Genomic DNA, 23,795 nt, shown 5'->3' with positions numbered 1-23,795 from the left:
TTACTGATTACAGGGTGGCTAGAAGACTTTTTTTTTTTTTTTTTTAAACCTGATAACAGATATTAACATGAACAATAAGGAGGAAGATTTGTTCTGTGTATGACATTTCTATCTGGATAATGAACTACAAGTTTCTCATTCTGTTTCAATGCAGATTCAGAGTGCTAGCAACAATTCTGTCTGCTGAAGGGATGTTCCATGTTACTTACCTGAGATTTCAGTCTTTATTATAACCTGTCACTTTCGTACCTTCTTCTGTCTACCTTGACTCAGTCAGATTCCTTGGGTGCATACCCTGCAAATTAGTACCTTTCTCCAAGATATTGCTGTGTGTGCAGACATGAAGGACTTCCCTGTCATTGCAAGAGTTCTACATGCAATAGAATACAAGCTGAGCTGTCAAATCTGGGTGCAACATTGGTGTCTTTGTGCTTGCCATCAGTCTTTGGATTCTTTGGTCATCTAAGGGAAGATCATTAAACTGAATGTTAATATTCCTTTCAGAGGAACCCAGTAGGTTCAGAAAACCCCAGTGATGTCTTCCGATTCCTGGTGGAAGAACGCACACAGTGCTGCCAGTCCAGAAAGGTGCGCTACACAGAGAGGGTGGACTATATCATGCAGTTACCTGTTGCAATGGAAGCAGCAACAAACAAAGGTAAGGGAAAAAAAGAAGTCTATTGAGTGACTTTCTGGAAACTCTCCCAACCATGAATGGCATCTGTTGAGCCACACAAGAGTTTTATTGGTAGGTAGGTTATTCTGTTTCTAAGACCTGCGAAAATAAGACTGCAGTGAGGCACATCAAAACCGCAACAATATTCATTTAGCTTTCAATGTAATGTGTATTTCTCAGATGAATTAATTGCGTATGAACTGAAAAGGCGAGAAGCAGAAGCTGCAAGGAGAGCTCCACCAGAGCTTGTCCGTGCCAAGATCCCATTTAGTGCATGCCTGCAGGCTTTTTCTGAACCAAACAACGTAGAGGACTTCTGGAGCAGCGCCCTTCAAGCAAAATCTGCAGGAGTTAAGTAAGTGTCTGCCTGCCTAATAAAAACCCCTACTCTTTGCTTACTTTCCTACCTGGACATGGCACAGTGAGAAACAAAGGGCTTAATGGGCTTTGGGATCATGTTAATGTTGGGGCTCACAAATACAATCTGCAGATCAAGCTCAACAAGAGCTGTAATGAGCAATTGAGCAGGAAATAAATTGATCTAAGCTGTCAAACTCCAAGAGGTGAAATGAATTGGTTTTTAAGAGCTTGAACTTTAAATGCTTATGGCTTAATTGTTTGCCCACATTTTAAAATTGATTCCCATGTATTAGCTAGTGATAGAGCTCTGTACTGAGTGTTAAGAGACACTCTAGATCTCTGTGCTTAGTCCCTTGATGTCTTCATTTGACTAAAAATGCTGAAGAGCATTGTGTGGAGGCAAAACAAGATAAAGCAAATGAAGGTTTTACTTCTTGTGTGAGAAAGTTCTTTAGATGAATGGAAGCCTTTGCATTTGTGAAGTGCTGTGCTGATAATGCTGTTTTAATTGTTATTATGTTTATTGTGTGTGTCTGGATTTCAACCCATCCGCATCTGCAAGCTACAGGATTTGGTTGTATCTGTTAAGCTTGATTGCTGTTACTTATGTGGGGCCATGGTACAAGGTGCACATAAAAAAGAAGGAAACTACCTTGTGTGTCTACGTTTCGGTAGATAAAAGAACCAAGAACTTTTTGGGTTTAGAAAGCATTGAGATGAGATAGGATGAGAGGCAGAGGACTGAAGTTTGCAGGGGCAGAATTTCTTGTTAACAAGAGTTAGTTTCTTATCAGGTTCCATTTCTATATGTTAGCAGCAAGGAGTGGTTGAGAAATGAGCTCTGCAACTGGTTTGCTGTGATACCTTCTGTTTTTAGATCCCTTAACATTTCAATGCCTCATCCCTCTTTTTGTGTACAGCTTCACTCGTATTGAAAGCTGTGAGGCAAGTGCACGTGGTATAGAGAAAAAAGTAGCAGAAAGGTGTGGAGGTTTCTCTCTCTCTTTTTTTTTTTTTACTGTGACCATGTTGGAAGAGCATTGCAGTCTTTGAACAGATCCAGGGTAAATTTTAATTTAGCACTTCCTCATTCCCTGGATATTGAAAAGCACTGAAAGGTAAAGAAGAATATGTTTAAATTCAAAGTTTTCTGCTGCAGATAATAAAGTTACTAAAACTGCAAGGTAGAGCTAACCATAATTTAGAAAGCAACTATTTGTAATATGGAAGGAAGGCCTCATTTATGATGGGTTAATTGTATTTTACTCAGAATAAGTTGAATTAGAGGAAAGGATGTGTAAATGGAAGATAAGGGGAAAGGTTCAGGATACTAAATATGAGGAAAATGGAGGAGGAAAAATGAGGAAAACATGGAGAAGGAGAACAGCAATACATATAATATTTCATTGTGTTCAAGATTAACTTTTTCTCTTCATTAAGTGGACAAAAATCAGGTATCTGTTTCACCTCAAGAGTCATCTCTATTTTTGTTAAATATTGTAGTAGTTCAATAAGAATGTAATGTATTTCTGTATAGCATTTTTATATGAAAAATTCAAAATGAAATCTTTATCTTAATGAATGCTTTATAGGTGGACTGATACCTCATTGCCAATGCTACTTTTAGAATGAAAAATTGCATATTCCATTGTTAGCCCATTCTGTCCAAGCTATGCTTTAAAAACTTGCCCTAAAGTTCTACCCAATGCGTCATTGAAAAGTTATTTCCTGACATTCAATTTCAGAACTGCTTGAGTAAGCAAATTTAATATATTACTTTTAGTTGTTTCCTATATTTTTCTTGCAAGCTGAATAGCTACAAGGTTTTCAGCTGACATTTGGGATATAAATGTATAGAAAGCTACTATACTTCACTGTACTTGAAAACTTACTTTTCTGTGAAATTTAGGTTCTCACTTATATTTTATAAAATTCATCACTATTCATTTCACTCAGAATTACTAGAATTAATTATCTCAGTGTGCATGAGGTACTAAAATCTGTGCTGCTTTTGATGTTGTTGCCCTGCTTCACTGAATTGAATTTCTTGTGCTTCCCAGGACTTCTCGTTTTGCTTCATTTCCCGAGTACTTAGTTGTGCAGATAAAGAAGTTCACCTTTGGCCTTGATTGGATACCCAAAAAGCTTGGTATGTGCCTTTTGTACTTACCTTTTTCTCATTCTATCTGATATAACCTGTAAGGTATACATGCTTTCCTGTATGAGGACGTGATTTCATTCTGAGGTTTATACTGTGAAGATCCTAACTGAATCTTCTTTTCTTTTATGACAAATTAGACTAACCCATGTGAAGTTATCCTGGCTGTTTGTCAGCTGAGTACCAGAGTCCTGGCTCTATGAGGTCATTTTGCTGGATTTATACACTTAACCCATTTCTCTGTTTTTGTAGATGTTTCTGTAGACATGCCAGACTTCCTGGATATCAACCACCTTCGGGCCACGGGTCTCCAGCCAGGAGAAGAGGAACTTCCAGACATTGCTCCTCCCATTATCATTCCTGATGATCCGAAAGGTACTGACTTCTGTTCTCCTGATCCTCCCCCATGATAGAAAACTAGTACCTGAGGCTGTGTGCCAGATCAAAGGCTATGTCAAAATTCAGCTCTCTAAAGGTTTGAATTTTGACCCTTATCTGCAGTTCCTTACCATGACCTATTCTTTGTTACCCTCTTGGTCAGTGGACTGACCTGGTGTTACAGTGTGTTTGGGTGATGGAACCTTATTTATAACAGAACAGATTCTTGTTTAAGTTGGTTTAGGTCAGCCATCAGATATAATTCCTGCTGATTTATGGTACTAGCAGCATCTCATTTTGAGTTGTTAGGGAGATTGCTAATTCAAGGCAAAACATCAGGGATATAAAGATGATCATGCTCTGCCTGTGTTAGGTCAAATGTTTCTGTGACTTTAAAAGCCATGTATTTTTTTATGAAACAATATGAATCTATTTAGCCTTCATATGTGACTTTTCCTCCTTTTTTTCCCATGTTTTTTTCAGATCGTACGATGAACCATTTCATGGAGTGTACGTATCTCATTTTTCTGAGACTGGTATTTCAGCTGCTTAAAAAATTGCCCTGCTTTTGCTCAGTTAATGGCTTCTCTGTACACATAGAGATGCATGGAGCTCTGGCTGCATGCTTCCTTTAAGTAACAGCTGACATCTGTACTTGTTCAGCATTTGCTTGCATGTGTGCAGGACTCTTAAGAGTCTGTAGTAGCATAAGCATAGCTAGAATATGAGCTGCTACTATATCTGCAGTAACTTTGAATGTGAAATCTGATGTACCTATGTGTAATAAAATACAGTTGTTAACAGACTGGGAGATGTTAACTCAGATGCGATGTTTTACAATACTTCTACTTCACACATGCAGCCATTTATTAGAAAAGAGACACTACTATTTTATACCTATACCTTTATTTGTAGGAACTAGAGGATATAGTTTTAAACATGATATATATTTGCATATATATAAGATGCAATGCAGATTCTATGGACAGAGTCTTAATTTAACAATTGTCTATGTTGAATGCCAAGCAGCACCTCTCTAGGCTTGAAAATTCCTTTGTTTTATGTAATAGCTTACTAAAGAGAAGACTTGGTTGCTACTTTCATTGATGAATCTGCTGTACTTCCAAACTGAAGTTGTTATGATCTTAGCAGAGACTTATTTCAGGTCTGGTTTGTAGAACAAAGGAGGTGGAAGTGCAATATGAATAAGGGCAAGCTACTGCATTGAAAGACCTCTTTGACTATCACTTTGCTAATTCATAGAATCATAGAATGGCTTGGGTTGGAAGGGGCCTTAAAGATAACCTAGTTCCAACCCCCACCTCCCACAAGACCACGTAAAATTGCACCTTATCTTCAACATCAAGCCCTTTCCAAATGATTCTTAAAAAGAGAAAAGAAAAAACACATATTTTAGTCATGTATTAGTCATGTAGATACTAATGTATGCTAATGCAGATACTGCTGTAAGGAGTTTGGGATGATTATTTCACAATAAGTTTAAATATTAAAAAAGATGCTTTTTTATTTTTTTTAAACTAAATTAAAAATTAAAAGGTTTGAACTTAATTATGGAGTAAACATTGCAATTTTTTTTTACTTTTTTGTTCTTCTGTGCTTCAGTGTCTGTAGTGGTGTTCTGTGCTTCAGCGTTAGTATTAATGGTTATAAAAATGCATACTTCAAAAATTTGCATTTGAAGTATAGCTGTAAAGCATGAGCAATAGTTGCTTTCATTTAGGGCAAAATATCAGTAGTGGAGGTGTAGTGACTTGGTGGACTCTAAATTGTGTCTAAAACGTAATCTGGTCCTTCTGTTGCTATAGTTTGATTTTTTTTTTTGCTTCGTTGTTAGTAGTAAGGGATACAGATATCTGTGAGGTGTCTTTAATATTTACTGTGTTGGAAACTTATTTTTACCTGCAGTTATCTCTAAGCAGAATTTTATCTGTGCTACTTCTCATAATAACTTATTAATGAGAGAGAGAATACCAAGAAGGTCCTTGTAGTAGTGCCTTATTATATCAGCAGTGCTGTCAGAACAAATTAATTTTTCCATGCATCAGCAGAGGCAGTAGCAGAAGTTCTGCTCTAAGCTAAAAGCCCCAGAAGAGACAATGTGTCCGAGTGGTATGGTATGAGACCTAAAGAGAGGTGGGTACCACCTCTCCTGGGAAGAAGGACTCACTGAGTTTCTGCAGGTGTTCAAAAGCAGAACAGGCCTGAGCAGGAGCCAAAGACTCATCTGCAAGATGCCACTCATCAGTGGGATCTTGCAGTTCTGGGGGTTACAGCTGCTTGATCCTGGCTCCCTCTGGACTCTGATCTCAGCTGGAGCTGTCAGGCTGTTTTATTCAGAGGTGAAGTTCAACTGGAGACTGCTAGATCCAGCAGCCATGGTTTCTCTTGCCTGGAAGATCCTTTCTCTGGGAGCTGTGATGGCTGTAGATGGCCCTCTCTAGCTAAGCTCAGCACCTAACTTCACCCATTAAAATTCAGCAGTGAGTTCTTTTATAAATAAAACTCTGTAGGAAATTGTCAGGGTTTAAGGACCTATGTAGGTTAGTGAGACAAATGATTTCAAGTCCGTATTAAATACTATAATGCTTTGTACAAGGCTGCTTTCTAATGAGTCTGGCTTTATTGCTAACCTAAGTACTGGTACTAAAACAAATCCTAGCAATATGTATAGTAATATGTAGCATCACAAATAACATTAAGAAATACTGTACAACAGATTAAATTAGACTTCTATATTCTAGAAGGTCCTTTCTTGCAGCTCTAGATATTGATGAGTCTTCAGTTATGCAACTGGCAGAGATGGGTTTTCCTTTGGAAGCATGTCGGAAAGCCGTGTACTATACAGGCAACCTGGGTGCTGAAGTGGCTTTCAACTGGATCATTGCACATATGGAAGAACCAGGTTAGTGACCGGAAGGAGTAAACTAAACTCAACTCCTGGTTGTGTATTGTGGCAGTCAGTTGAAATTTCTTAATGTGCGACAGAGAAACAACATCCCCCTTCCTCACCCCAGGAAACTGGAGGTGTGAGTGAATTTTCCTAAGCTGCTCCTAGGATATACAGGTCTTGGCCGTCATATGGCATCCTCTGTCTAGAAGACAACAACAAACATAAGTTACACCAAAAGTACTGTCTCGTGTCCTCACTGATGGTGTGGGCCAGCTCTCTGTTTTCCAGCCTTTGGCTAGGTCTTTGCTGCAGAGGGAAAAGCTGACTTGTGATCAAGCGTAAGTACAGAGAGCTCTGTTTTGTGGACGCTTTTCTTCCATATCAGCCTTCTCTAGCTCAGGTTAGTGCATTCACAATATACTTAAAACTTGTGCTATCTACTGATGGACACCTAATTGGCAGCTAGATGTTCTCCACTTCTTGTGTTTCAACAATACAAAGTTTGAGCCTGTGATTCGGTACTGAGTATACCTGAGCACGCCCTTGCCAGGGATCTCCTGATTTGGTTGAGTTCCCATTTCATTGTGGACTCTTGTGTTGCTTGTGTAAATGGGGAATGAGTTTTACTTGAGCTTAACCAGCATATTTCAGCTATGGAATCAGTTAATTTTACAACTATATGCACATTAGCTGGATTGTCTACTGTTCTGGTGTCATCAGTGCTTCTACATCAACCTTTGCTACTTTCCTTCAGTTGTTTCACTTCTGTGATGTGCCAAGTTGTTGCAACTTGTTGTTTTTAAGTCTTTCCACACATCTAAGTCCCAACTGGACAAGTGAAATACACTGCACATTGATTTCCAGGCTGCTTTTGAGCTCCTGTTTGTTGGTCTGTGTTGTTGACTTTCCAGTTCAGTGGGGCAAAAGAATGAATTGACGAATGTTTGCTTGTTCCAGACTTTGCTGAGCCATTGGTTGTACCTGCGTTTGGAGGAGCCACTTCCAGTGGAGCGGCTGGGTTAGGGGCTGTTGGACTGGATAACCAGCCTCCTGAAGAGATTGTTGCCATTATCATTTCCATGGGCTTCCAAAGGAACCTAGCAATTCAAGCGCTGAAGGCAACAGTGAGTTCCTTGAGTTAGTGGTAGCACATGGATTTCATTTGATATTATGTGCCTTGTATGTTTCTGTGTTCAGATACCTGTGAAAAATACATATAAAAATCCAGTTAGTGGATGATGTGCGTAGAACTATTCTGGCAAAGTGTGGGATGCCTGAGTTGGTTAGGTTAAAGTGGAGAAGGTGGGCAGTGTGCATTACATAATGTTAAAATGTAGTCAAACATCTGAGAAACAATCAGAATGCCTAAAGACCATGCATCTTCATGATGGGAAATCAGGGACCATGGGGAATGTTTGTGAGAAGATTTCTTTTCTATCTGTTAAGCTTCTGCAGAGCGCTTGTTGAGTACTGTTTTCCATGGAGGTAGAGTATATATCTTAGAAGTTTTTAGGGCTTTTGCATATGATCCATATTTGTTTCAAAGGCTGGTATATGAGTGGTAGCATGATTCTAGAGAATGTATTAAGGGCTGCTTTTTTGTTTGATTGACTCACAGAACAATAATTTGGAGCGTGCACTGGAATGGATCTTCAGCCGCCCTGAACTTGAGGAAGAGAGTGAGCCTGCTTTGGATGTGATGGATATGGAGAACCATGCTAACGCAAATATCCTTGCAGAGACAGGATCAGAGGGACCCAGGATCAAAGATGGGCCTGGAAGTAAGTTCTTCAGCTTAGAGTTGGCTATTGTGCTATTGTGTCACACCTACCCAAGTACTTCTTACAGACAACTTACTTCTAATCCTGCTTCTGGGGCTGTGCCAGATGTTATGGGACTAATTTCTGTGGTCTGTGTTTGCTCAGTAAACTTCCTCTGGACTCACTGAATAGCCTGAGTCCCAGCTTTTTGTTGCCACAGCATAAAAGTCTCTCCGGGCCTAGTTTTACATTTTTGTTTTTTGCTGTAAGATAGAAGGACAAAGAAAAGCTAGAATGCTGAAATCTTCAAAGGCTGAGCATCCCAAAGATAACACTGCTGTTTTCAGACCACCTGAGTTTCTGTCCTTCTGTAGTCTGGGATGAGGTTGGGTGGGTGGGTTGATAAAATCCCTTCAACCAAATTCCTTATTCTAATGTGGCTGGTATAATTAGCATCCTGTTTGTACTGCTTTGATGTTTTCTTTTGGGTGATATTTTTTTCTTTGAGATTCTCAGTCATATGACTGCTAAATAAACCACAAGATGGAGCAAATGTACAGCAGTCAAAGTTGTGAAGTAGGCAAAAAAAAAACACACAACTTAAGTGTAAAAGCACTAGAGTACAATAGCTCAGTGGTTCCAATGTTATACTATCACATAACATTTCTGAAGGGTCATCTGTGACCTGTTCTAATAACTGTTTTATGTTCTAAGCTTGTCCCTCTGGTCTTGACTGTAATGGTCTTTAAAAAAAATATTAACAGCCAATTTGATTTTGTTTCTGTAGTTGCCATTTTTTTTATAAGAACATTAATTTCTTTGTTTCTGACATTATAAAATCCAATCTTAAGTCTCATGGAGACGTGGGAAAGATTGATAATCATTAGGTTAAAAAAAAGAAAAAAAGAAAAAAGATTTGGAATAATTATTTTTTGTGGTACTTAGCCTTTATAGACTGAGACCATTTACTGAGTGCCTGAAATCCTGATAACCAACATGATACTGTAAAATGGCTCCAGAAAGCCCTCTCCACCAAAATCCAGGCCTCTGTCCTTATGCAATATCCTGAAAGAAGGTACCCTTTTACTTTTGGTGGTAATCTGGGTGAATGGCATGAATGGGTGGGGAGCAAGAACCAATGATGAGTTCTCCAGAGGCTCAAAGTACAAAAATTGTCCTTTGTATTAAAGGAAGAGGTTTCTTTCCTGTCCTCCCTTTTATGGGCTGATGAAATTTAGAACTTATGTTTTTTTTTGTTTGATTTATAGGGGATCTGTGATCACGCTCAAACACATAGCTAATCTGTGTGTGGAATGAACTCCATATCTAGCACTTTCTGTGGCGCTCTCTGTGAACTGGGAATGAATCTGCTGTTTTCTCTTTCCAGGGCTGTGATCACAGCCCTGCTGTACATGCACAGATGTATGTGGGTTTTGCTTGGATTGTTTTGATGTTTGACAGTGAATCTGAGCACTAGTTAAACCGAGCATATGCTGCAGTCTTAACGGAAACTGTGTTTGGGGATGCAGAGTCTGAGTTAGGAGTGCTCAGGTGCTTCTCTAGGATTAGAAAGAAAAGTTTCCCCTGGATTCATATTGCAATGCTAGCAATAAGACTTATGCTCCCCCTTGTTTTTATTAAACAGGATACGAGCTGTTTGGGTTCATCAGCCACATGGGAACATCCACAATGAGTGGCCACTATGTTTGTCATCTCAAGAAAGAAGGAAGGTGAGTTGACGATGAGTGGAGGGAGACACACGGGTGTACGAATGTTTTCTTTGAAACATGCGTCTGTTCAGAGCAGTATGTGTATTCATGGCATGCAAAACACACGTTATTACCATGTATACATTTCCCACCAAAGGGATGAAGTTTCTGATTGTTACAGATATAGATGTGATGAGCCAACTCTGATACGGCTGAGGTCTACGTTGAAATGAACCAGTGGATGTTCTGTCCTTGTTATTACAAATCTTTGTTCATTTGGGGGCATCAGTTTTGTACCTGACTGTTTATCTGAGCTTCCCCCAACTTTCTCTCCCTTCCCATCAATAGAAACCCATCAGACTATTGGCTAATACTAACACTACTACTGATAGTACTGCAGTACTGGTCCTGGCTGTGATTTTGATATCCTTTTTTTTTTTTTTTTATCATAAATCCATAATTTTCCTTCACTTAAACTGTAACTGCATACTCCTCTGCACATCCCTCTTCCTTTTCTGTTCCCAATATTGCCAGTAAAGGTGCTTTAGCTGTTTCTCAGGTCATTTTTTCCTGTTGTAATGCCTAAATTTAGATTTTAAGTTCTTTGAACTTTATATTTGATTAGTCCCTGATAAGTGATGACTTTTATACAGACAGAATGTAATCAGTCTTGTTTTCATTTCAGATGGGTGATCTACAATGACCTTAGAGTCTGTGCCTCAGAACGACCTCCGAAAGACCAGGGCTACATTTATTTTTACCACAGGATACCAAGTTAGGCCTCAAATCTATTACCTGGCCTTAAGAAGCCATAAGCCTTTTTAACCTGCCAAAAAAAGCATCCAAGAAAAAAAATCAAAGCCAACAAAAGACCCCTAACCCTTGGACTACCAAAAAGCAAAGGAAAACATGGGATATTTATAGTTTATTTAAAAACAGTTATTTGATGCCTTCTTAAGCATTAGAGGGAAAAATTTTTATCAGGTGATGTATAGTACCTTGTTTTAAATTTATACACCTTAAAGGATACCTTAAGACCATGCAGATTACTGATGGAGTTTGCAGCTAGTACATGGAGAAAGCAGGATTTTCAGAATTGGACAAAACCAGACCAGTTCAGCCCAACTCCTGTGTGTTCAGTCTGTGCATCCATTGAAGACCATGAAGAAATATTTGCATCTGTGGTAACTGGGAGTCACTGTTTTCAGCCAGAGTCCAGACCACTTAAGGAAATAATACCACATGTAAAGTTGGAGGGAGGGTGTGTGTGAGTGTTCTTCAGAGCAAAATGTCTTATTTGAGATTATTGTCATTACAGTGAGAAAAGTCAGCTACAAATACACCAGTCTTGTAGTGTTTCATTTTGCATTTTTGATGCATAAAACTAAGAAACTAATGGAGATGTCAGTGCCCTGTACATTTTCTGCCAAAGAGAAATAGTGGATTTTATTTTCACAGAGGTAGGTTTCTTCATCCTCTCTTGAATGTTTGTTTTGAAAGTTCTTAGAACAGATTCAGGATTATAAGTGGCTAAAAGAAGGATTTTTTTTGGACTATAAAATTAAATAGTGTGTTCTCAGGAAAAGCCTATTATTTTATTTTATTTTATTTTATTTTATTTTTTTCTATGAAGGAGGTAAAGAAGGAGTTATTGTCCCATTATATTTGTTTCAGGAAATTTGCATCTAGCTCACTCACATTCCAGCTGAAATCAACTCCCTGACAAAGTACTTGCAGTGCCATTCTTCTTTCTGCCAAAGGCTGCTTAAGTATTTAATTCCATCTACGAATGGGGAAAATTGCTTAGTAAAATTGCTGTTATATTTATTTAATGACCCCCCCCCCCCCCCCCCAAAAAAAAAAAAAGGGCAATACCTTCTCATGATGTTTCAGATTTCTTGTAACTTAAAATCACGCTGATAATCTGCTCTTTTACAGACACCTTCTTAAAAGGGGTTTTATATCTCTGGCAGGGATGAAGGGTGGGTAGGTAGGGGCTGGCCTTTCCTGCCCCTTTTTTGTTTTTTATTTTTTTTTGTGTTATTTCAGTTTGCAGCACAGGCAAGAATATATATATGGGTTTTTAAATTGTCATTGCAAACATTAATTCTAGAAAAAAATACAATGGTGAATGTGATACTTTTCGTGATTCCAAAAACTACTAAAAGTTCAAATGTGTTAGCCACTGCTTAGAGATGGTTGAAGGAGTTGCCTCATGTAAGCTTACTGAGCCTTTGAAGTAAATTGGAAAGGTCAAAACAAACAAAAAACCTTGCAGAATATGAGAGAAGCAGGGAGCTTTAATTACATTTTCTCTGCAGTACCTGCAAGTTTAATAGAAAAATTCAAGCAGCTACAAAAGCGAACTCGATTTAAAAATCTGGTTATGAGCAGGGCGTTTCATTTTTTTCCAGCATTTGGGGGAAAAAAGTAATCATGCAGAGCCAAAAAAAAAAAAAAAAAAAAGAAAGAAAAAAGTGTATTTTTTTTGACAGCTTCTGATCTTAAGAAATGAGAAAAATCCTAGTGCAATAATTCTGTAAATGGTGCCTAATTACTGGGAAAGCTTCCTCCATTAAGCGCTCTTATTGACACAAAAGCATGGTGCTATAGCACATTAAGTGGCTCCTGTGAGATTCAGCTGCTTTGTAATTATTAAGCCACCAGTTCTGGACAAAATAAAATCTGCCAGTAATTTTCTTCCTTCCTCAAGGTTTTTGAGTATTTGTGTATCTCACCAGAAAATGCCAAGTTTGAAAATGGGATCAGCAAATTATGCAGTGTCACATCTTCAATTTAAAGTGAAAGAACAAAACATTCATATATCTATATTTGTGCTTTATCATTCTGGCAGTGGGAAAAAAAAAAGGGACAAAAGATGTCTTTTATTTATATTTTTTTTGAATGCCTATTTATATCCCAAGGAAGTTCAACACATCAGCTTCCCTCTTGCCTCATAATCTCAAAGGGCTATTTATAAACTAACAAGATCTGATGACTGTTACCTTTTTACTTAGAGACTCTGGGTAAGTAGAAGCCAACAGAGCTGTTATCATGTTCATTATTAAACTGGAAACGTGGCTGGTCTCATGGGATTAAGGATGGAGCTTGGACTTGAGCAAACCATTTGTCTGGTGCATCCTAAAACAGGAAGAGCTGTGGGACTGATACTGGTTTCAGCTGACATGAGACACACTTAGAAAGGTGACAAACTGGAAACAATAAATGAAAGGGGAAGGGCATTATCTGGCTGCAGCAGGTGAGAGGTAGCACCTCGGCTTCTGAAGTTCTTTTCAGTTGAGCACTCTTGTGTACCGCCTGCCGAAATGAGCGAGTGGGTCAGAAGTGTGGGGAGCAGTTCAGGGGAAAGGCTTACAGATGGGCTAAAACCTAGCACTTGAAAATATCTGAAGTTCTTCGGGGCTTAGTGGAATTCTTCTCTTCTCTCCCAAAGCAGAGGTTTTCCACCTTTTCCAAATGAGCAGTTAATTCATTTCAGTTTTGTGATGGGCTATCAGGAGAAACATCATGAATCTGGAGGAGCAGGCTGTCCACTCCTGACAAAGCTATGGTTTAAAAACAAGTCTAGATGGTTCTCGACTCCCATCACTTGTAATTCTGCTGTGCTCAGTGACTTTACTTCTAACCTGCACTGGTGGAACTGAAACCAGGATCAGTTTCTTTGGCTCAGGCAGCCTCCGCTGAGTTGTAGCACACATTCTGAATGCGGATGCAACTGGAGTTATTAGATTGTTTTAGAAGCATCTCCATTCCTTTTGTATTCCATCCTGGCAGCAGCCATTTTTATCTCCATTGCCGTTTTCATGCATTGAAAGACTATGCAAAATACATAACTGGACATCACTTTTTATTCTGTTCCTATCTGCCTGTCTACCTTAATGGCTGAGATCGGTTTCTGATTTCTGTTCACTCTTCAGAGGTTTTACTGTTGTATCCTTGAAGTGTCTGTACTGCTTTACTTTGCACCATTCAGAGTTGTTTGCTTGGAGCACTGTTAACGTTTCGGAGAGTATTTGGGATGTGAAAGGTTGTGAATGACATTGTTGCAACTGTTTTAAATTAAAAAGAAATATTCTCACTTCTTGTGGCTGTGTGGATTCTTTCTTTCTTTCTTTCTTTCCTGTCCAAACTCAAGAGGAGTAGACTGAATATGTTCTGATACTGCCTCTTTTCTTACTCTCTGTGGTCATGTTTGTTGTTTTACCTAAAAACTTGCATGGGGGAACAAAGAGGTTTGTGAGAGGCTTAATCTCTTGTGGCAATTCTCTGGATGGCAAAAAACAAAAACCTTAAAATCCCCTCTGCCTCCCCAAACGAACAAAAACCCAAGTGCAGAATGGGTATAACATGGCAAAACTAGAAAATAGCATTTCCATTGCTATTTTTTTTTTGGTTGCAACTTTTAAGCCAATTGAAGTTCTTTGAATATAAGAGTTGGCAATGTTCACATGGAAGAGTGCTGTCATTTCACTCTGTTTCTTGCTGTTTAATTATAGCCTTATCTTGGTATGTAAATCCTTATATTCATTTAGGAATTTGACCTGCTGTTCTGTAAAGGATTGTTTTTCTTCATGCATAAGGGATTTGCATAGCAGCATGACCACTGGGATCTTTGGTAGATGCAAGAATAGGCCAAGAAAGGAGACTGATGGATGGCAACCCTTTGGTCTTTTCACAGGATCATGGGACCGTGAGCTGGAGGAGATGCAAGAGGCGAACCTACCAGGTTTTAAGTGACATTTTCTGACATGGAAGTAGGGGCCACGTGAAGCGTTGAGTGATGACAGGAAAGGTAAAGATGGTTCAGCCCTCAAAGTCCAAATGTAATGTTGGTTCTTCTCTATCACAGATGTTCTTTGTGACCACGACAAGTCACTCTGCATCGTATTCGCACCACTTACAGCAACTGGAAGAGGTGAGGGAACGTGGCTCCTTGTGCAAGCTAAGGGGCAGATTTTAAGGCCCTGTTCAGACTTCATGTGAGAATTTCCTGTGTGGAGTTGTGACCACTGACTTTTGCGGACTGCTTGGGGAAGGCAGTATTAGATAACTGACAAGTGAGTACCACCCCTGGTCTCAGTTCCCCCTCACTAGAATAGAAAATAACACCTCTGTCCTTCAGGTGTGCTACGAGCACGACATGGATAAGCAAGGCACTGACAGCTGTGATGAAAAATGAGTGCTATAAAAATACGGAGGACAGATAGTGTATGGCTGACAGCTGTGTGCAGTAGGTGATTATATTTGCAGACTGTTTTGCCAGTGTCCTTTGCAGTGATTTTTTGAGCAGTTCTGTGTGTAGGATTTCTGCTCAGCCTCTCTCTTGCTTTAACTTCAGGACTACAGTGCTGTTTTCCTGGTCTGTGTTTGCTACAGAGCACATAACTAATGGACACTCCTGCTTATTCTTTGTTGGTATGCTTGAGCAGCAATAACTAAACTAATTTTATCTTCTCCTGGCAAAACACACCAGTGTCAAGAGCACAATTACTCACACCCTGAGAGTTTAGTGTCTGTTCCCTTCTCTTCTTTAGGGGAAGCCATTTAGACCATAGGCAGCCAGCTGACTTTTCTGGCAGAATTTTCCTTCCACAGGCAAACTGTGGCTCTGTCTTCTGTAGTTTTTTTTTGTTTGTTTGTTTGTTTTTTCCCCCTCTCTCTAGACCACCCTACATGTCCAATGAGAGTGGGGTCAGGCCTCCAGATCCATCCCAACTTTGTACCCTCCCAACCCCGCACCCAGCAAAAGCAGCAGGCTGTCACATCTATTCTGTCAGCAATTTGTGTGAAAGCCAAAACTAAAATCACTGCCAACTCCCACGGTGGTTTGTGGGAAGTTGCTTTGACTAATGATGTAACATACCTTTAAGAACACTCAGGATGAGACTGCGAATCTGACTTTTTACTTCAAGGTCTATGCATTCACCATGTTATGTTGCACTAGACAGGATATAGTTATATAGAAAAGCTCTTCCTACTGTCAGAATAAAGGAAATTATATGTTTTCTGAAGAATTACTTTCGTGACATTGTGAAGAACAAGATTTGAAAGTTTTTGTATTCACATTCTACAGTATGTGCTTGATTTTTGCTTATTTTACTTCTGTAAAAAGCCCTTCCTTTGCAAGTCTGCCAATCACTGATAGTTGGCTTTTTTTTTTTGTCTCCTAGAAGATTGTTTTGTAATATTAGATCTGCTTTAATTTTGAAGTGTGCAGTTGCATGATCTCAGGAAAAATTCTCATACACTTCTTTCCATTTTCCTCATTTGGAGTGTATGTGCAATCTCCTTTGGTCCAGTCCTCAGCTAGTATAAATTCTAGATGTAAGTATAGTTGACCAATGTGTTGAAATAAAATAAAATTAAAAAGATATGTATTTTTAAAATTATTTTATATATATATATATATATATATATATATATAAAGTTAAACAAACAAACCAAAACCTCACCTCAGAGTAACTTGATGAGTTTATTAAAAATCTTTTGATAAGGAAAAAAAGCCTCTTCTGGGCTTTATTTTTAACCAGAGAAGCACTACTATGTCATAAACAGTAGGAAAAAAGACCTCATATTAAAAATCCTTTATTTCACTTGGAGAAGTAGGTCCCTCTTTTCATTTCAGGTAATTAAAGTCACAACCATCATCAAATTGAGAACAGATTTGGAAATATTTGAAGCCACAGACAAAGTTTATTTTTAAAACATATTTAAAAATTGCACAGTTATAAATACAGGTAAATAAATACAATTTAGTATGTGGAAAAGAACCCAAGGAAGGCATGCTTCCATTACAGTACAAAAATACTACATTAAATGTGGTGCTCTGCAAATAGTAATCTATGAGCTTAATAAATTTAACACATCCAGTATGCACATAGTTCATTTCTGAGGAAATAGATTATTTTAAAGAGCAGTGCAAGGAAACATCAACGTAAAGCATCAGTAAACTACAGCTCTGTGTTTGATATAATACACAGCTGATAATGCACTACGTATGCAGAGGCGAGTTAGTTGTTGTAAGAAAGGTATTTTTTACTCCTCATGTACTTACAGACCCAGGTGCTCAGTCTGGGTCGGTGTGGGCCTTTGTAAGGGAATGTAAACATTCAGGTGTAGGGCTGAGCTCCCACCTCCGCGTGCTGCACCCTGCACGTCCACCGACCCATCGACAGAGACATTAAGTGAGCAATGTAAGTGTGTGCAGCAGCAGGGCTCCTCTGACAGCCCAGGTGAAAGTATCTGCTAACCCTAGTCCCTTCTTTCTTGTATGTTGGCTTAAAAATAAAGCCAAAAAAACTGATGCAAGATAGCAAAGGTTTTTCAAACAGTTTACAGCATATAGAAGAAGCTGCACAGAATGCCTTTCAAAACTATATAGTTTTATTTGAATCTAGATATGCTATACTCTGATATATAAAATATATTTATAAATGCTTTGATTTTTCTGAATTTACAGTAATTACTGATATTAAAAAGGCTATTTAAATTAAAGTTTTAGCCAATGTCAATGACATTCTGTAAATGTGGAAGGGGAAAAAAGATCAAAGCACATTAAATCTTGACCATGCAAGCTTGCTGTCACATGTGCAAGCATTTGTAAACTTACAGCTTATTTTAGGAAACTTTAGGTTCCTTCTGTCTCTCTCCCAGGCATAGTACCTATTGCTTTGTGGGCTGAGGCTCTGAAACTTTCTGTGGGTTCTGCGACATTTTTCATTTTGCCAAGGTTTGTTCAAAGCATCTGTGGTCTCTTCATGCATGGCGCTCGTGTCTGACTTATTTCACCAGTCCAAAAATAGAACCATAATGAAGTAATTTGATTTCTAGCCTAGATGAGGTTTGAATAGTAGATAAAACTGTATTGCATATCCACCCATCAGTTTTATCACAGCATGCAGTGCGTTTTGTCTATCACTTCTATCTGTGAATACTTGGTATTTTATAAACATAATTACATAAATTCACTGTACAGGCTGCAAAGCTGACAACACTGGTGACCAGAAATCTCCGTTTGTCAACTGCGCAGGTTATTCGTGTGAAGTAACTAATGTGTCTCATTTTGCAGATGCACGTTCAGGCAAGAGAGATCTACAACCAATTTGTGTCAGTCCAATTCTCACTGGCTTTAACAGGCAATGATTTAGGCCTCGGTCTTCACTTCTGTGGCTGCTGGTAATGTCAGCAGTTATTATTCCTGTCATGGGGGCCTGTGATCCTATGAACATTTGTGGAGCACCCGTTGGTGTTGTCAGGGTCCTCCTTTCCACCTGACAGACAGGTCCAAGTTTTCCAAATTGGCTCATTAGCTCTTTGTGCCTGATGTGCTGAGATTTCAGCTGAATTGAGCATCTGCAGCTGAAACCCATGCACACAGTAGGTGCTCAGATCCTGTGAAATTTTACGTTCACATTGCCCAGAGAAGCTGTGGATGCCCCACCCCTGGAAGTGCTCAAGGCCAAGCTGGATGGGGCTTCGGGCAACCTGGGCTAGTGGGAGGTGTCCCTGCCCATGGCAGAGGGTTGGAACTGGATGGTCTTTAAGGTCCCTTCCAACCCAAACCAGTCTGCGATTCTCCAAGTTTCAAACAGGACAGTCAGACAGCAGGCAGCCTTCAGAGCTAGTGGGCAAGTTTGAAAAAGCCTGGCCCTGCTACGTGTAGAGCAAGACAGTAGTTGTTTCAATGGCTCTGGGAATCTTTTTCTCTGGTTTGGTGCTATCTGGGTTAGGCTAGTAAAGAAAATGTGAAAATCCAAACACCCAGCTTCCCTGGGAAAGCTACACACATTTGGCTTTCTGGTTCTGAAGAGGGTACCAAAATTTGTCTGCAAAAGCAGTTAGTGCAGACGTCTGTAATTAATTAAAGACTTCAAGCAAACGTGAGATCCACAACACGCAGCGATTTTCTAAGGATGGGATTTAAAAAGGGCTCTGTGTTTTGTCTAAACTCTTACAAATAACCTGAACTTGATTTTGAGTTTGGCAGATGCAAAATGCTTTTAAAACATCCCATAGAAGATACTAATTAATAGCCTAAAAACACCCTACGTGTGTCTTCTGCATGCTTTTTCTAAATGTATACTCAAGTAGCAATGCTGCATGCTTAGTATTAGTATTTCAGTACAGTTATTCGTTAGTGTAGTTGCATGCACTATTGTCATGTGAGGCATTGTGTTACAGGAACTTTCTCCTCAGTATTTTTTAAAGTGCTGTTATTTATCAGGTCTTAATAAAATACCATTGCATACAGATATGTATGTGTTTACCTGAAGATCAAACCAACACTTTAAACCGATAAAAAACAGTCTACTGCAACAATGGGTTTAATCATTACAGTTTGAAGAGATCAGCAAGAAATGAGCCTATTGCTTTCATTGTAAAGCTTCACTCCGTAAATAATCATTTTGATTTCGGTGACTGTTCAGCATGTGCAGTGGTATCAGAGGCCAGCCCTCATCAGGTAGCTGTATGTGAGCTGATCACACAAAGACTACAGACTTTCAGTGTTTAGCAGCTTGATGGATCAGACTTGTTATAAATATTCATAAACTTTTGCAGAGGAGAGGGCAGACACAAGCTTGGGTTAGGAAAGTGCTTTTTAATTGCATGAAATATGTAAAAGAGGAAAGACTCAAAAATTGGGAGTCAATTACCTGGCAGTGATAAATCGCCTCTGGAGAAAGAGGGGAGTAAGAACAAGGGGAAGCAGGAGTGGGAGGTGCTGATAAACCATTGCAGCACTCTAATTTGGTACCACCCCATAGAAGTTCTACAGTTGTAATCCTTGGAATGTCTTGGGGTCTCTTCGCTGCTGAAATTTCTAGTCTTTATGTAAAACCGCTTCCCTACTTAGAGCTGAGCAACCCTGTACTCCTGTGTTGCCTTCTATGAATTTACGAGTGACCTCAGGCACACAGTCTGTGAGACAGCAGCATTCCCCTGCTCTTGTGTAGTGCCACCACGTGCAGTGACTGTTACTTGCCCTTCCTTCCTTGCACACCTGGACAAGTCGGGGACTTGGTGGAGCTCACAGGGAGCACTGAGAAGAGGATCCAGATTTCCTGTCTCTCACTCTCAGGCTCAATCTGCTACAGTTCAGCAGCCTTTCTTATTTATCCTGCCTTGTGCCTGGTTAGAAGTACAAGTGGATGCATTTCCTTTTCAAGGTGTTAATATGCTGCAGGCTCTTTACGTTTCTTCTTGCTGTTACAGGCAAATACACACACTGGCTACCAAAAATGCAAGAAACAACACGAGGGGGTCATATCAAAGATGTACTGAGCCCTGTCTTGGGTGCTGACAGGGCTTGGCAGTGGGGGCTAAAGGCGGACGATAAAGCCCAGGACACTGAAGCGCACACAGCGCTGTCCTCAAGTACCAAGAGCTACTGAGCACAGAGAAGCCTGACCTGTTAGAGTAAGGTGAGCTCCGTCAGCGGCCGTTTTCCTGCACAGGCCAGGCCAGAACTGGTTTCTGGCAGGGTGTGAGGAGATGTGCCACTGCCCCCAGGAAGCTTGCTTTGGTCTCCCTTGCACAATATGTTGTTCAGTGGTAGCCTACGGCCAGCTAAGCACCTATCTGAAACAGGAGAGAACTGCTGGGGTAATCTCCAGGAGTGCGCACAATCTCTTTGGGTGGGCTTTTTGGAGCCCATGTCCTGTACAGCGGGACTGCAGTGCTTGTGACGAACTGGGGGCTTGAGTATCCTTGGGGAGCAGAGTTCAGCCCTTGTGGTTTTTTTGCAGGCAGCCTTCCTCACGTGGGAGTGGATGTGTACTGCCGGAGGAATGTGGTTTTGAGCAGTGCATCCTAGGATAAATCAAGTTACCTACTTTTTTGGGGGTGGGTTGCGGAATGCGAACTAGAGTTGCATTAGGTTTTTCTAACAGAATTGCTGTGTTACTCGTACACAAGCTAGAGGAAAAAAAAAAGAGGAGGTTTAGTGAACTGTCATCAATACCAAATACTCCTTGTCATTCTGACTCTGAAGTCAAGCAGTTAAGTTTGTTGATTCGAAAGGTATAAAAATATAACTCTTGAGCAGCTCATTTCTCTGGATATGCACTAATTATCTGACCGCACAGAGGATGTTCTAGAACGTGTCTGATGGCAGGGCATCAAGGAAAATCTAAGCACATATGCCTTTGCTTTACAGCCTCTTCACAAAGCTGCCTCCCTTCTCTCTTATCACTTTCCAGATTCAATTGCACTGCACCTTCTGCTCTGCCTTATCAATAAAGGGCTGTCATCACACATCGCTGTCAAAGCAAAAGAGCAAACTGTTGTCAGCAGATATGCATACAGCAACCCACTTAGCTAAAATGACATTCCCAGGCAGTCCTTGATAACCAATCCTTAGAGGAAATTGCAGGAATCAGTTGTTATATGCTTGATAGATAAACAGGAATATATATAAACAATGAATTAATAAAGCACTACTAAAAATTTCCTGTAGCTATTTCAGCACCTCTATTCTGTGGGAGAGAGTGAGGAGTAAACCTCCTATTTTTAACAATAACTGTTTATTTTTATTTAACAATTATATTTGATGTTTAGATGCAGTGATTATGCTATCTTACATGAAATGTTACTTTAAGCGGTTGCTCGGAATAACAAATAGCTGCAAGAAAGTTTAGGTTTGTACCAGTGAAACTGTCCAATACCCGCAGAATTTTGTGCATTTTGCTTTTTAAACAGCTGATTGAGCTTTTTTTTTTTTCTTCTCTCCCACTGCTGTTTATAGGAAATGTGCTGCTTGTCCCACTTTGTCACATTCCAGTGGCTACCCTGCACGTTACATTCCTGACCACGAATCGACACAGTAGCCACCCAATTACATTTTGTTCTTCCACTGTTTAAAAAAAGTATTAAAAATATTGGCAACTGAGAGTTATCCCCATAAAAAATGATATTCCTGTATTTGATTGACACATTTACCTCAAGCTAAACATGTTTGCACTGTGCCCAAATTGATCCATTCATCATGTGGCAGTGCAGCCTCCTTCCTTAATACTGTACCTCATTCATCCAATCAGGGAAAATTAAGATGATATGCATACATATTTTTAAGTAGCTACAAATACTGATGTTATCTAAGGATTTAGTCTGCTAAATTTTGTCATTTAGTCATAGAGTTCACTGAAACTTTTGCTACTGTTTGCCATAACAGCAGGATTAAATCTCAGTTCCAATCCTACAAGCATTATTTAGACCATTCTTTTCAGGAAAAAGTCCTTCAAGTATGGTCTGCAGGCATTAACTCCTATAAAGACTCTTCTTTATTTGCAATAAAGATCTGTGGCTTATTATGTTCTGAAATGACATAATTCACATAATATGTATGTGCATGCACATGCATGCATGTGTGTAGTACCTGATGCGTAATAGAATAATCTTTCTAATAGATATTGCAGTTTATACTGTACTTGCATTTTTTAAACATAAGAATATTGAAAACCCTCTTATCACATTTCAGGAAATGATATTTGGTCCTCTATGCCAACAAGGCTATCCTGTACATTCTGCTGTTAGTAATTAAAATAAAAATAAAGCACAGCACAATTTTACGAAAAGAAAGATTAAAGTGCATAAGTACACATAGATAGGTGCAGATCCTGCTATGAGCTCCTTAGAAGCAGACATACTCTGTCCATGATCAGAGAGAGCTGGTTTAAACAGCAACAATTCTAGTGCAAATTACTGCTTCTGCTTGAAACACTTGTCCTTCCAATATATACGTGGCCTAATCTCATAGGCCTCCATGTACAATGTTCTTCTTAATATTGCACATAGTTTACAACACCGTGAGCCTGCAGAATTTGGCCCAAATTAATCAAGGTACCTTCAGAAGCAAAGATTTTCTTGACTTCCAACTAATAAATATATTCAAAACAAAATACATCTATTTTACATGCATCTGTTTTCAGAGCTATGTTGAAGATGGACCTCGAGAAGATTTTTCAAAGAAACTAAAAGGACAGGGAATCCATGTTGTAGGGAAAAGTGATGTCAGTATAGTGTGATGAGCTGCTAAGCAGGTTTCTTGGATGCGTTGCTTGCCATTCTAAATGTGCAATAATGATTACCTAGGATTGTTCTTAATATATTTTTCTTTGTATAGCTGTGTACATATAGAGAGAGATAGCTTGCATGGGATGAAGATTCTTCAGAAATGGCTATTTCATTGAGTTTAGGGCTCTGTCAGATTAGCTGCAGCTCATTTTGATCTTTTGAGTTTGAACCTATTTACAATATCTTGTGCTTTTGAACTTTTCCTTTTTGAATAATGTCCAAGAGAATTCCCCTACCGATCTACAGCTGTGATCTTTTGGAAGATGTTGTCATTTTGAGATGAGTAATAAAAGAGTTCTCTGTTTCCTAATATAACTTAATCAATTTGTGGATGCTTTTTACTACGGCTCTAGATTAAATGCTCTTAACAGAATGTCTAGATCACCCACATTGGCAGCTTGAAACAGTTCTGGCTGGTCCATCATAGACAGAGCAATTCGAAGTGCTGCCCAAATATTGCCTGATAAAGCAGGACGGGGAACCTGCTGTAGATTTCTGCTCTTTCTTTGCAAGCTGAGAGCAGTGAGAAAGTTGCTGACAGCCTCTCTGTAGGAAAGAAGAAAGAAGAAACATGCAATATAATTTGCGTAATGAATAGCTTAAAACTTTAGGAAATACCATGCTAGAATTGATTAGTTTTTTTTTTTTTTTTTTTTTTTTAACAATGCAGTTCATCAATCTCTCTGTTATTCTTGCTTGATTTTCTTTAAACAAGCAGACATGGCTTGCAGTAATTCAGAGTTTAGTCTAT

The 23,795-nt window shown here is 39.3% G+C and overlaps 2 protein-coding genes across 3 annotated transcripts in view; one reads left to right on the top strand and one right to left on the bottom strand.

The window, feature by feature from the left end:
* USP13 (ubiquitin specific peptidase 13) overlaps window positions 1-14,051 on the top strand; it is a 49,480-nt gene extending 35,429 nt beyond the window's left edge. For both annotated transcript variants that reach the window (XM_083848427.1, XM_083848428.1), the window contains exons 12-21: window positions 505-658; window positions 857-1,031; window positions 3,097-3,185; window positions 3,447-3,569; window positions 4,056-4,082; window positions 6,352-6,495; window positions 7,441-7,607; window positions 8,102-8,264; window positions 9,889-9,973; window positions 10,638-14,051. In XM_083848427.1, coding sequence (XP_083704553.1) covers window positions 505-658; window positions 857-1,031; window positions 3,097-3,185; window positions 3,447-3,569; window positions 4,056-4,082; window positions 6,352-6,495; window positions 7,441-7,607; window positions 8,102-8,264; window positions 9,889-9,973; window positions 10,638-10,731 — 1,221 coding nt within the window. In that variant the 3' untranslated portion in view covers window positions 10,732-14,051. The remainder of the gene's footprint in view (window positions 1-504; window positions 659-856; window positions 1,032-3,096; window positions 3,186-3,446; window positions 3,570-4,055; window positions 4,083-6,351; window positions 6,496-7,440; window positions 7,608-8,101; window positions 8,265-9,888; window positions 9,974-10,637) is intronic.
* PEX5L (peroxisomal biogenesis factor 5 like) overlaps window positions 11,208-23,795 on the bottom strand; it is a 114,340-nt gene continuing 101,752 nt past the window's right edge. Inside the window, exon 14 of the mRNA XM_083848437.1 lies at window positions 11,208-23,590. Within this exon, the coding sequence (XP_083704563.1) occupies window positions 23,386-23,590 (205 nt within the window). The 3' untranslated portion in view covers window positions 11,208-23,385. The remainder of the gene's footprint in view (window positions 23,591-23,795) is intronic.

Source organism: Anser anser (assembly GCF_964211835.1).
Source record: "Anser anser genome assembly, chromosome: 9".
Lineage (NCBI taxonomy): Eukaryota > Metazoa > Chordata > Aves > Anseriformes > Anatidae > Anser > Anser anser.
The sequence above is the reverse complement of the archived record's forward strand: the minus strand, read 5'-3'. Positions and strand labels throughout refer to the sequence as shown.